This window comes from Syngnathus scovelli, chromosome 5 (genome assembly GCF_024217435.2).
Source record: "Syngnathus scovelli strain Florida chromosome 5, RoL_Ssco_1.2, whole genome shotgun sequence".
NCBI classification, from domain to species: Eukaryota; Metazoa; Chordata; class Actinopteri; order Syngnathiformes; family Syngnathidae; genus Syngnathus; species Syngnathus scovelli.
Window position 1 is genome coordinate 8366034 of NC_090851.1, and position 12712 is coordinate 8378745.

The 12712-nt window shown below is 39.3% G+C and overlaps 1 protein-coding gene across 3 annotated transcripts in view; it reads right to left on the minus strand.

The window, feature by feature from the left end:
* rbm20 (RNA binding motif protein 20) overlaps positions 1-12712 on the minus strand; it is a 29701-nt gene that overhangs the window by 1497 nt on the left and 15492 nt on the right. For all 3 annotated transcript variants that reach the window (XM_049719718.1, XM_049719719.2, XM_049719717.1), the window contains exons 2-13: positions 9357-10365; positions 8496-8560; positions 8105-8208; positions 7633-7733; positions 5309-5455; positions 4719-4850; positions 4538-4617; positions 3648-4323; positions 2595-2678; positions 1934-2516; positions 1428-1493; positions 212-333 (exon numbers count right to left, since the gene is read on the minus strand). In XM_049719718.1, coding sequence (XP_049575675.1) covers positions 212-333; positions 1428-1493; positions 1934-2516; positions 2595-2678; positions 3648-4323; positions 4538-4617; positions 4719-4850; positions 5309-5455; positions 7633-7733; positions 8105-8208; positions 8496-8560; positions 9357-10365 — 3169 coding nt within the window. The remainder of the gene's footprint in view (positions 1-211; positions 334-1427; positions 1494-1933; positions 2517-2594; positions 2679-3647; positions 4324-4537; positions 4618-4718; positions 4851-5308; positions 5456-7632; positions 7734-8104; positions 8209-8495; positions 8561-9356; positions 10366-12712) is intronic.

A 12712-nucleotide genomic window follows, 5' to 3' on the forward strand; every position in this document is an offset into this window, starting at 1 on the left:
ATGACTTGTTTGTCATGTTAGTATTTGGGGCAGCAAATGACTTGACTGTTATAATTTGATAAGAAAAGAAAATTTATCACTTTTATATTTGATATTGAACTGCCTGTACAGAATTATGAAAAAGTATAAAGTGTTAAATTATTATTTCTTTTTATTAATACAGCGTCATAATTCACCCGGCTGTAGGACAAAGGACATTGACAGCACACACCTGTAGGTTCCTGTAGTGTACAGTGCTGCGGCAGTGATTCATCTTTGCAGTTTCCTCGCTGGTGTAAAACAGCTCACAAAGTTTACAAAAGAAACCAGTCCTCGGCTCAATGAACTCCACTCCTGCAAAGCAATGAGCGATATGTCATTTATTGTCTAAAAGAGATTTGTTCGACACTTTCAGGGGCGGAGCTATGTGGTGGCCAGGGATCGTGATTGTTACCTATAAACTCAACAAAATAATGAAAAAAAATCGTGAATTATTTCACTCTGTACGGACTGAATATCTGAGTTTCACTTTTTGAACGGAACTAAAATTAATTACATTTTGTAGGATACATAATCTAATTTAGTGAGAAGTACCTGGGATGCAGTTGCCACCTATATTTTTCGTTTACATTTGAAAGGAACATTTGAAGGTTGGACATGCTAACTTGGAGCCAACTTTGGGCAAAAGGCGGGGTGCATCCCAGACTGGTTGTCAGCCAATCGCCGAGCACATCCAGACAAGCAACCGATTCAACTGACATTAACACTAATGGACAGACATTGAAAAGGCTACCCTGTTTTTTTTTTTTTTTTTTTTTTTAGTGCGTGTGAGAATGATTAGAAAATTGAAGTCACTTATTGCAGATAAACAACAAACCTACACAGTGACATCCTTCATTGCCTTGGGTTTGGTAAAAACAAAACAAACAAAATTTCATTCGAGTTGTGCCGAGGTTGTACTGGATACAAACACAAATTGTCGAGGCATCATCCAACCAAAATAACCCCATTACTCATGGCAGACAGCTCTCGTGTCTGTGATCTATTGTTGCCACGCAGCAGAGGCGGCTTATGTAAGTCCCTATGCAGCATGTGCTGGGCCGTGCCATTCCAGTGCTAATAATAATATAAATACTCATCTCTCTGGGGTGCAGTTCACAAGCAGATCACGGAAATAGGTCAGCAAGTGGCCAGCCAATTCCCGTCAATTAGAGTGCTAATGCAACAGGTTGTCAGTGCCGTTATTAGCAGTGTACATGATAACGCTTTAACGTTCACACTAAGACAGCAGACACTAATATCTGAGATCCTTAGGCTGTTAGAATGATAAGCTATAAAAAGTTATAAATGACCATTTTCTATTTTGGGTATAACTGGGGAACTAAAATGATTTGTTGCATTCCCATCTCACTGCAACAGAAGTGTAGTAAAAAAATGATCTTGCTTACCTAAAGGGATGATGTGTTCAATGACAACCTTTTCCTGTTCATTAGATGATGAGGGCGCTTCAATATCTGCAAAAAGATTATTTGAAAATAATAGAAGGTAATAGGTGGATACAATTTAAAAAAAGAATTAACATGTATTTATTTGTGATCATTTTACATTTTTATGATAAGTTGGTCTCAATGGTCAACAGCAAATTATACTGGTAATCAGAGATGGTGTTGTGTGCCCGATTTAGGAATATCTTTACTTTTTTTCTTGTACATCGTTTTTTTGTGATATTTTCATTTTTCTTAAGTTTGGCCTATAAAAAACTTGCACACTTTGGATTTTACCATGTGTTGTAATTCATAGTTATGCAATTTCAGAATTAAAACACCTGTTGATGAACCTAACCTATGTAATTTATGATTGGTGAAATTTTGTATGTATTTTTTTGGCAATGAGTAAAAAACATCTATATCAACATCATATAATATCATATCATATTGTATCCGGTGTAAAGTACCTTTTTTAAGAATGCTGTCATTGTGTTGAGTGACATTGGAACTGGCCTCAGTGACCTGGACCACATCCTGGACCTTGCAGTCATCTGATATTTGAATGTGATTTTTTATCGGCTTTTCCTCTAAGGGCCCACTGTCAGAAACTTTGTCTTCTGTACTCGTCTCCTCCAGTGCTGCCTTAAACTCCTCATTGGGAAGTTCAATTAGGTTCACAATCGGTGGCTCAGAAGTAACAGGACTCTTTATAGGTTCTTCCAAACTTGTCTCATTTGGAACTTCTTTCTCAGTTGTAGATGTTTCTAGGACTTCAGCATCCTCACATGTCTGTTCCTGGATGGATTTGTTAATCTCCTGCTCCTCATCCTCCAAAGGGAGTGAAGGTGACAGTGAAGTCCCCTTTGTTGTTTGCGCTTGTTCCTCTGCGGACTCTTCAGGACAGGTCACATCTTCTTCCAGCTCAGGAAGGTCTGGCTCAATAATGAAATCGTCATCTTCTCCCACTTCATCAACTGTAAGAAATTCCTCCATGTTCTTGGGATAGCAGCAGTCGTCATCAGTGTTTTCTTCATTTCCCAAGTTCTTCTCCTTGCAAGAAAAAAAAAAGAATACACAGCTGAGCATGTTTGCAGATGTTGCTTCCTTTTTTGTCTTCTTGTTACTTACAATGTCCTTGTGATTAAAACATTCAGCAACATCTTTTGACTTGTCGCTGCGCTGAGGTGACACGTGTTCTTTTGATTGGCCATCCTACAAAGGAAAGTGAATTAGCATAAAAAGTACGTTCAGCTGCACAGTGTTCCCCTCTTACTCATGCCCCTGTTTTACTGTGTTGCAGATTTTTGAGTAATTGTTGTTCTGATTTAGACCTGTGTGCCATACCAGCATGTCAAGATTTTGATCCAACAACTAAAAAAGTATCCATACTGATGACTTCAAGCTTCCAAGATATTGGTTACCAGGTTATCAGTATAGCAGTGGTTAAAAATAATTCAAATGTTATCACCAACATCTTTTAAGAAAAACACCGTCAACTTTGCCCTGTCAGTGGTCACCCCAGCAAGTCACTTGCATGATATATTTGGCACAACTTTCACACCAGATGCCCTTCTTGACACAACCCACCCATTTTCCATGGGTGAACCATTCACCCTGACCAGGATTTACACCTTAATCCCTGTGTCTAAAGTCAACAGACCACCCACTGAGCCATTCAGCCGCCATTGGTGTTCTCTCAGAATATTATATTAAATTGACAGCTGTCTAAATTGGCAACCAGCCTCAACTCCAGCAGAGATGGCAAATCCAGGTACAGATAATAAAAACCCTGCCACCGTTTTGCTTTAGCCACAAATGCTTTTTCCAATCAAGTGAGCCGGCAGGTAAATACATTATAGTGTAGTTGAAGAATTTGATGTTTAAAGATATGATATTCAATCCTCTTTTGTTGTCAGTGTCAATTTTACCTGAGTTTCAACAAGGACTGACAAACAGCAAGCTTTGGTATTTCGACTAGAGACCGAAGAGTGAGAACAAAGGCTGGCATACTTTGACAGTTTATGTGTTTTAAGTGTGGGGTAAAAGTGAATTTATTTATCTATTTATTTAATTATTTTAATGTGGTCTCTCTATGCCAGGGATTTTAGATATTGGGGGTCTGGAACTTATTCCCAAATATAAACTGTGGTTCACTGTAATCTAAATGTATTTGTTACTCACAGTATTTGTTGTGGGGCTGTCATGTTTCTCAGTAGGGGTGCACCTCTTGTTTGGCTTCCTACTCCTCCCCCTGCTGGGTGAACGCAGCTTCTTATCTTCTGGAGTTCTACGAGGTGGCTCATCAATCACCTCGCTCTCCAGATGCCTCGAATGCCTGCTGTGGTCACTGCCATTCCTCCTCCTTGACTTGCTATCGTGTCTTTGGTATGAAGATCTGGTCACCTTATCCGACTTCATGTAGAAGTTTTCCTCCATGCTCCGGTAGGAGTTGAAGGACTTGCCTTGAGGACTGCCTCTAGGGAAGTCTCTGTTTCCGGTCATCCCTTTATCAAATCCTCGATCGTCTGCAGACCTGGAGACGACATAATCCGAGGGTTTCCCATAGACTTTCCGGCGGTCCGATGGTCGTTCGTTGGGGCGGTCGCTGTCAATGCTGCATCCGTTCCGTCTGGAGGGTTCATCCCTCTCCATGTCGTCCTCAGCTCGTCTATAGTGTGAAGACCAATCCCAAGATCCTTGGTGTGGACCCAGGCCATTGGTGCCTCGCTCTGGACCCCTGCAGGGGGCCGCCTGGGGGCTGTGGGCTGAGCTACATGATGTAAAACTGGGACTGTGTGATTGAGGGCTGAGGGAGTTTCTGACGGGGCTGCGGGAGCGAGCTCTGTCTGGCATGTAGCTGGAGAAAGGTAAGTTAAATGAATCAACCAACCACCATATATATTTTAATTTAATTTGTCTTTTTTTTTTTTTACATGATATACTAAATTTGCCACTGTCATCTACAAGGGTACTTTTAGCCAAAAGGCTAGCAAACCTTTACTGTGTGGAATCAAATTGTATTTCAAACTGTGAAGTTTTTCATGATGCAGAAAATTGAAACATTTCCTTACCGCTCAAGTTTTTGCATTTCATCTCTTTCCCAATGAGAAGCAATATCTTGGATGATTGCCTGAACATCTTTACCCGGTTTCTATAAAAATATAATACAATGGCAACTATTAAATTTAATTGTATCCTTTTTTTTTTTTTTACCTTTGAACACAATTCATACACATTAAACTTGAGTCTTACCTTTAGTTGTAGCTCCTGGTACCTTTTAGACATTCGAATCAGAAGTTTCTGATTGTTTATCATAGCTGGAGTCAGTTGGTAGTACTGAACCATGGCTTGAGCTGCCTCAATGTAGGCCATCTCCAGAAACGCCTGATTGAAGAGAGAATAAAAACTAATAACATGTAATATTTTTCATATTCAAATGCACTCTGGTTTCCTCCCACATTCTAAAAACATGCATGGTGGGTTCACTGTAGACTCTAAATTTTCGGTACACGTAAATGGTTCTTTGTCTATTTGTGCCCTGCAACCAGTTCAGGTGCCCTGCCTCTCACCCAAAGAGAGCTGGGATAGGTTCCAGCTGTTGTAAACCATTGTGGGATGGAACGAGTCGACTCCTGGCTCATTCCCTTCATTCTGATAAAATCAATATTTAACATTGCAGAAGTAGAAATTGACTCGCTAGGATGAGATTGTCACACTCAAAGTTTATATAGTATAAATTGCGGAATCTACTACGTATGCAATCTGGAGTAGCATGTGCAATTACTTAACCTATATCAATCATTTAAAAAAAAAATTCTTGACAAAAAAATATTCTGTTATACCTGATGAGTTGAGCGCATCAGGATGTAATTGGTAACTTTGCCAAAAGGCAGTCCCAGATTGATGACATCATTTTCAGTACAACTGCCTTCAGGGAGGTTGCAGATGTGAACAACACGTCCCGTGGTGGCCTTTCTTGGGGGAAACGTCTGTAAATATGAGAAGAAAAACATCAAAAACTGAGAAAATGAAAAGATTGGTAGCAGTGGCTTTGTCTTTAACTTGGCATATGGGACATGTTGCCTTTGAGCAAGGTCATGAAACCCCAACTGCCCGGGGGCCTGACTCTGACATTTCTTCTAAGAGTGTAATAGAATTTCCCCAAGGGCCTCCAGAGAGTGTGAAGTTACCATAATTGGTAATCTAAGCAGGTGTTCCAAACTGCCCTTAGACACACAACCATGTAAATAGTCCTTGTCAATCACAGCAGAAAATGAATCATAATAATTACAGTTGTATTATAAAATCTTTTATACATATGATTTGTCAGTAGAATCCAACACTCCGGCAGCGATTCTAGCAGGAAACTATTCTGCCCATCAAAATGTCTTTGATTCAGCCCTGTCTATTATTAGCAACTGCAGAACCGTAGCAGTATAATTAAAGTTTAGCACATTCAAACGTATCCACTTGTCATCTCACTGTCATGATATATGTCAAACTTTTCATATTGCAAAGTATACTGACCTCCGTTTAATTGCATTTTCAACATTTCTTTTCATACTGAAACACAGCTCATATTTCCATAAACATAGCAGCAGATGTAATATCGACCTGGTTTGAGGTGTTGTATATTTGGCACCATTTTAATTACAGTGCTTATCATGGTCCCATGTCTTGAATTTCCATTTAATAAAATATAAAGCATATATAAATCATGTATTCAAAAATTTCTTATGAAGATACAATATACAGTATGTATACATATACATATACATATACATATACATATACACACACACACACGCACACAAACACGCACTTTAATTTAAAGTTTACATTTTTGGGCCGCAAACTGTGGGCAGTCTGCATCATGGTGACAACTTAACGGTTTCTGGCCAGCAAGATGATTTTGGCAGTTTGAAAAGTACATGAGCGCTAATTCTGTGAATAAGTCTCGGCCAGTACCAGTGCCAACATCAGAGCACATAAAGGTCAATATACACTGGGCTCAATAAACAGATCCCATTATAGACTGTTAATGTTCTCTAAATGTTTGAGAGAAGAAGAGTCTTGGGCGTTGCGCTCTGCACTTTGCTGGCGTTTGACCTGCAAATATTGTGCGCTTGTGTAAATTCAGGCTGCAATGAGATCCCTGCTGAGGGTGACTAAGGCGATGAACAGTAAACTGAGACTACAAACTCGCAGTACATGTCAGTGGCTTAAAACTGTGATGAAAGCCCTTTGGATAAAAATACACAAATTAAGATGGCCCAAAATATGAAGAATACATACATACAAGAAGTTACATAAAGTACACAGACATTTAAACAGACACACATCTATAATTCAGCATTAACTTATTTTTACTCTGTGGACTGTCATTAAAGTTAATACAGAGTGAGCCATTTTTTTATTTAGGGCTATATAAATAAACTTGACTGAGTTCTGAATTTGCTCAGGCACATGCACCATTGTTGAATATATAAATATATTCAACTCTGGCCAAATAAAGGTATACAACTATTCGACATGGTACTGATTGACAGGACTCAGAGGACATGTCTATTTGCCTGTACAAAGCAGTATTCATGTTTGATGGTCGAGGGGAGTAGGTCCGCTTACTTTAACAGTTCCTGCCAACGTTCCACAAGCCTTCCCTTACTGATCCCCTGGATCACTTTACTGGGTTCTACTCTATGTGTAGCTTGACACAGCTGCCTGGAGGTTGTTTGGCCTGTACTGCAGTGCTAATAACAGTACAAACAACTATAATCCTGTGTTTATTGTTTTTGTGTTTCTAGTTTCTTGAAGATACCATCCTCGGTGAAGGGGGACAACATGAAACTTTAATACAAAGAAATATATGCCAGTATGAAAATGGACTTGTACGTACAGCCCCCTGCATTTATCTCAGATTTTTCAAGTCCTCTATTCTGATAGGTTATTTAGATTTTTCCTGCATTTTTTTTTAATCTATAAAGAGACAAAATATACTGTACATTTATAGTGATAGAACTGAAACCTGGTTATGTGTGCCTATGAACGTGTCTAGTTGTAAATAAAATGACAGCTGCTGTTTTGTTGTAACCTTCAGTAGCCTATTTTTTTATTTGTAGGGGTACAATACTTGAATGGGAAAAAAAATGCCACACATATGTCAGACCTTTGACTCTTGCTGGTGTGACGTAAATCCCGTGCTGGTCAAAGGGTAATTCGTCATAGCTGCAACTGGCAAGTATGAGGTGTTGACTCCTGAGGAAACATCTGTGGAAACAATTTCCAATTTGTAGAGTGGGCAAGTGTTACAGAAGTGATATGAAACCATTGAAGATGGTTGTATGAAGAGGTGTAAAAAAAAAAAAATGTATTAATCGACAAGCAATTGATCATCAAATTATACCACAAAGTTGCTTTTATGTTATTCTTGCCACACTCAATATTCACACACTATCATACATAAAGCATGTAACGGGAGAAGATTGGACCATATTTTTAAATCTAGACACCTATCTAATTATAGTGTGTTACCTCACTCTCTCAGCTCCATCAGCCACTCTCATTTACATATTGTCACCATTTGAAAAACTGCACACCGACAGACTCACTTGTGTAGACCATGTTCAGGAATATCTTACCTTGACCTGCAGCAGTGGAGCTCATTGAGTCTCCTCCACCGAGAGCACCATCAGCGGGCCGACCGAGCGTGTAGTGAGCAGCTCCGGCTGATACCACTGCCGAGCTGGAACAATCAAGCACACGGCTCGTTTTAGCTGCCTACTGCCCTCATATCTTATGACAGTGTACACTTTTATGGAAACACCAAGACAGCTGAATGCAGTAGCAAATAATACATGCGTATATTTGCAAAGAAAAAATCTGTTCTAGAATGAATGAAAATTCACTGAAGTAAATTTTGGGCAATCATTAACAAGGGAACCCAGAGTAAGTGGCTCTGCTTGGTGGCAACAGTATGCTGTATGTTATTACGGGACTGCTTTAAAAATTTGCGCTGATTTGAACACTCACCCTTCGTTATTGTACAGCGTTCGGTTCTGCAGATGTAGTTTTCCCTTTACATGTTGCTCCCAGTCCTGAAAATACACACCCAAGTTGACATGCATGAACACCTCATCGAAGCTTTCCCTCTTGTGTACTAATTCAGAGCTGTAGGTGATGAGCCCATTTGCACGTTTATCTGTGTAAAAAAACGATTAACTTAATCACTTGTGTGGAATTGATTTGTGATTGTACCAATTTTAGAACTTGTCAATTTCTTGTCTCGAATTTATGAAGGACTTGAAACTGGACTTGACTTGTTGAAGTCCATGACTTGACAAATCTTTTTGACAAAAATTGTTTTTGAAATTGGTTATTATGTGTACTGTGCGCAAAGCTGGAAACGCTCAGTAAGTGGAGTGCAGAGGCCAGCATGTGAAGCAAGTATCACTGAGGGAGCATCAGAGATGATTACATTTGAAAAAAGCTTTGGTTTTGATAAAATTGGAAAAAGGGGACATAACATGCTAGGTTAAACCTAAGAGACAATGACATCTAATCAGTTACTATAAAAACCACGGGCTACATGAGCTAAGCTTCATGTCTGGTATGTGTTTAATTGAGAATAAATGCAGTAATAAACTGTACAGTCTCGTAATAAAGTACATATGTGCAGATACTGTGTGCGGACTGGCTAATGTTCAAATACTTTCTATGTTGTGACTGAGCAAGTAAATTTGCTTGATTTTTGCCACAGTAACTTGGGATTTGCTCAAAACTTGATTTGATTAAGAATTGAAACTAAGCATGACTTCAATCTGATTAATAATAATAATAATAATATATAATCGAATTGTGTTTTTCTTTCTTTTCACCAAACAACTAACTCACCTTGAGGTTGTAGACTTTCTTGTCACAGATGCTGCACTGATGTGGCAGTTGAGTGGGTGTGACAGCATGGTAGTCGTTAACTTGGTACGGCTGAAGTGTCCTAGTACCCGTACACAAAGTTTCCTCGCTTCCATGTAGCGGTTGGTAACTCCCAAAGACCTGCAAGCCGTCAGGGACAAAAGACGAGCCCTCGCTATTGCCCTTGAATTTGTGGTCAGAAGTGGGCTCCTCTGGGTTATACAGTTGATTTCTGGATCGCACTGCCTGCCCAGCTGCTGTCCAAATATTGGTGGCATCAGAGACCAACGGCGCATTCACGGTGTTCTTAGCGTTTGTTGACCCGTCCCATTGCTCTGTCTGTCCAGTGCGGTTGTACAGATTCATGTTCTGATCAGCAATGTTGAATCCAGCTTGTTGGCTGGAGATATCCTGTCCATAGAAGTCTTGTTTGAACCCAACATTGTTGAGTTTTGCTTGAGTGTTGACCACGGAATAATGTCCATCGGTAGCAGGGGCTGATGCCGTCGACGTCGCTCCCACGTTGTATTGAAGACGCCTGTCGATGTCAGAGGGATACGTGGGCCCGGATTTTATACCAAACTCCACACCATGTTGGCCTACGATGGGTCCCCCACCATGATGGTTCAGTCTCACATTCCCTAGATTCTGGTTGAATCCTCCAACCCCCAAGGCTGGATTTGAAGTCGGATAACCAAGCACCCCTGTTGGGAAGCCAACTTGGGGATTCCGCATTTGATTGAAGAGGGGCTGTGCCATGGCAACATTGGAAAGAACCTGATTGAGAACAGTGGCCGCGGTGGCTGTATTGCCTCCGTGAGCCAGCTTGAGGCGTTGGAGGGTAAGCTGGGCCTGGAGCTGAGCAAGCTGGAGGCTGGCTGGGGTCAGGAGGAGTTGCTGGTTCTGCTGCTGGGCCCCAAATTGCAAACTGCCAGACAGCTGGCTTCCCACCTTAGGGCCCTTCTTGTCCGCACTGTCCACTGGCACTGCACTGATGGCAGAGGGAAGACAATTAGACTTATTCTACAGAGAAACAGCAAACATTTTCTAGTAATCTGTTCCATACACGTATTGACCACAATAACATTAGGTATACCTCCACAGTATAAATACAAAAATTCTGCCCGAATAAAAATAATAATCCTCAGATTCGACAGTATTGATTACCATTATGGTTAAATTGACAAATAGGAAACTTCTTTCAGTATGTCGTGACAACAGTTCTTAACCACTGCGAGCTATATATATTACAAAAAAATCTGTCAATCAAAACCAAGCTACATTCTCAGAATGCTACAGGTTTTTATTGGATTCTGCTTATGCACCAGCCACTTTAATGTATTAAACAACTATAAAAAAATCATTTAATGGCAGGGACAACATATAACTTATTATGATGATACTTCAAAATTCTACCATAAATAAAAAGGGCATTAAACTTGAACTGATGTCGTTCATTCCGAGCTTCCTTTATGCGGCGTAGAAGTACTGTAAGTGAAGTGAAGTGCTTAGGAACAAGTTGTCTACAATTATCATGACCCACTTTGACCGCTTTGTCATTTCGTTTTCAAACAAATGCTCTCCGATACTATCTAAAATTAGTCGTCTGAACTATCCATCACATCATCTGTTAAGTTGTGGACAACAGTAACCTTGAACCCACTGTTGCCCCATCATACTATAGAGGTTTTAGACTAATAGCCTTAGAAAAAAATATCTACCACCATCCCTGCCATCAAATGGTCATTCTCTAGCATACACTGCAAACAAAGTGACATCATTCAGTATAAACTACCTGAAGGTGTTTTTGAGATGTGAAATATCATATCTATTGTAAATACATAGAGTGGAATTATGACAAGTGATTTTATTTTGAACAATAGGCAATAACTAGTCACGTAGTGGACCGTAAACACTCGTAAGTTAACATGCATGTTGATGGAGCGTGATACCCTTACACCATCCCAGCCTATGACTCTGAAGCTATAAATACAAGAGTTGCCCCCTTCCATCACAGCAGCGTGTCCTTAATAGACCAGTCAGCTGGAACACTGAAAATGTCATTTTACAAGAATTTATTGATGCTAAATTTTAGAAATTCCACATCCATTTTGAAAGAATGCTCACTATACTGATTGCATACAAAGTATTTCCATATTGATATGCTGAAAGCTTTAAGCCACCTGAAACGTCATGGGAGAATTTAATTGATATGCGAGTTTGTAAAGCTTTTTCTTTGGCTTTTCCATGATATCACTACATACGTGTGGGTACCTGGGCTGTCTAAATGGAAAAGTGTAATGACCAGAAAAGCTCAAATACAACTTGAGCACACGAGTCTATGTCTTGGCTGCTGAGCATAATTTGGATAAAGAAAAGGTCAATGTATACAATGAAATAAGAATGGCATGAGGAAAAAGTCACTTACTTTAAGTGTTAATGTAATGAGACTTACCTATTCCTCCTTCTGTGCATTTGCCCAGTAACATCAACCTTTGCTACCGTTAACGTCTCTCTACACTAGTATGAAACTTATAAATGCTTAGTTTTTTTTTTTTATTATTTCTTGTTCGACAGCAAAAAATTTTCAAATGTGACTTTGCTTTATAACTAATACATTTTTCATTTGACATGATTTCTATTTTATGTCTTTCTATTTCATGATTTCTGGTAAAACATGCTCTGTACAAATAAATTGGAGGTTCGCCATTGTCATGGAACACACAACAAAATATATGACAAGAGCACTTTGACCTTCACAATGTTTAACTAAAATTCTGATAAATTCACAGTGAAGTAATTGATATCAATCATAATTACACCATATGGAATATTATAACGCTAATAAACCAAACACTTGTCACTGAATGTTCACGATAACTTAAAAACTAAACTTGTGATTTTACGTCACATTTTTTCATTGAGTCTTTTCCTTTGGCGAAATTAATAAAAAAACATGTAGCCTGGTCTCAGGTAATGGTCTCCTGATAAAAACATCTAAGCAAAAACAACTCATTGAAAATTTATTGAAAGAATTCATGAGGATTATTGCTTGATCAAAGTATTTTACGCCCATTGTGATGCCCAGCCATGTCAACCAACTAATCACAAAATCAATCTTGCTTGCCATAATTCGGGCAGAATCCTTATACCACCAAAGATATTCTTCAGGAGCCCAAAAGACCAAACCATTAAAATTGCATCATCAAAGGTCAATCATTTGCAAAAATAAAACACACAAGTAGGGATTGGCCAATAGTATTAATTTTTGAAAAAAAATTAACATCTGTTTCCTGGCAATCCCTTCCAGGACCAAAACAGACAGCTGCACAATCATA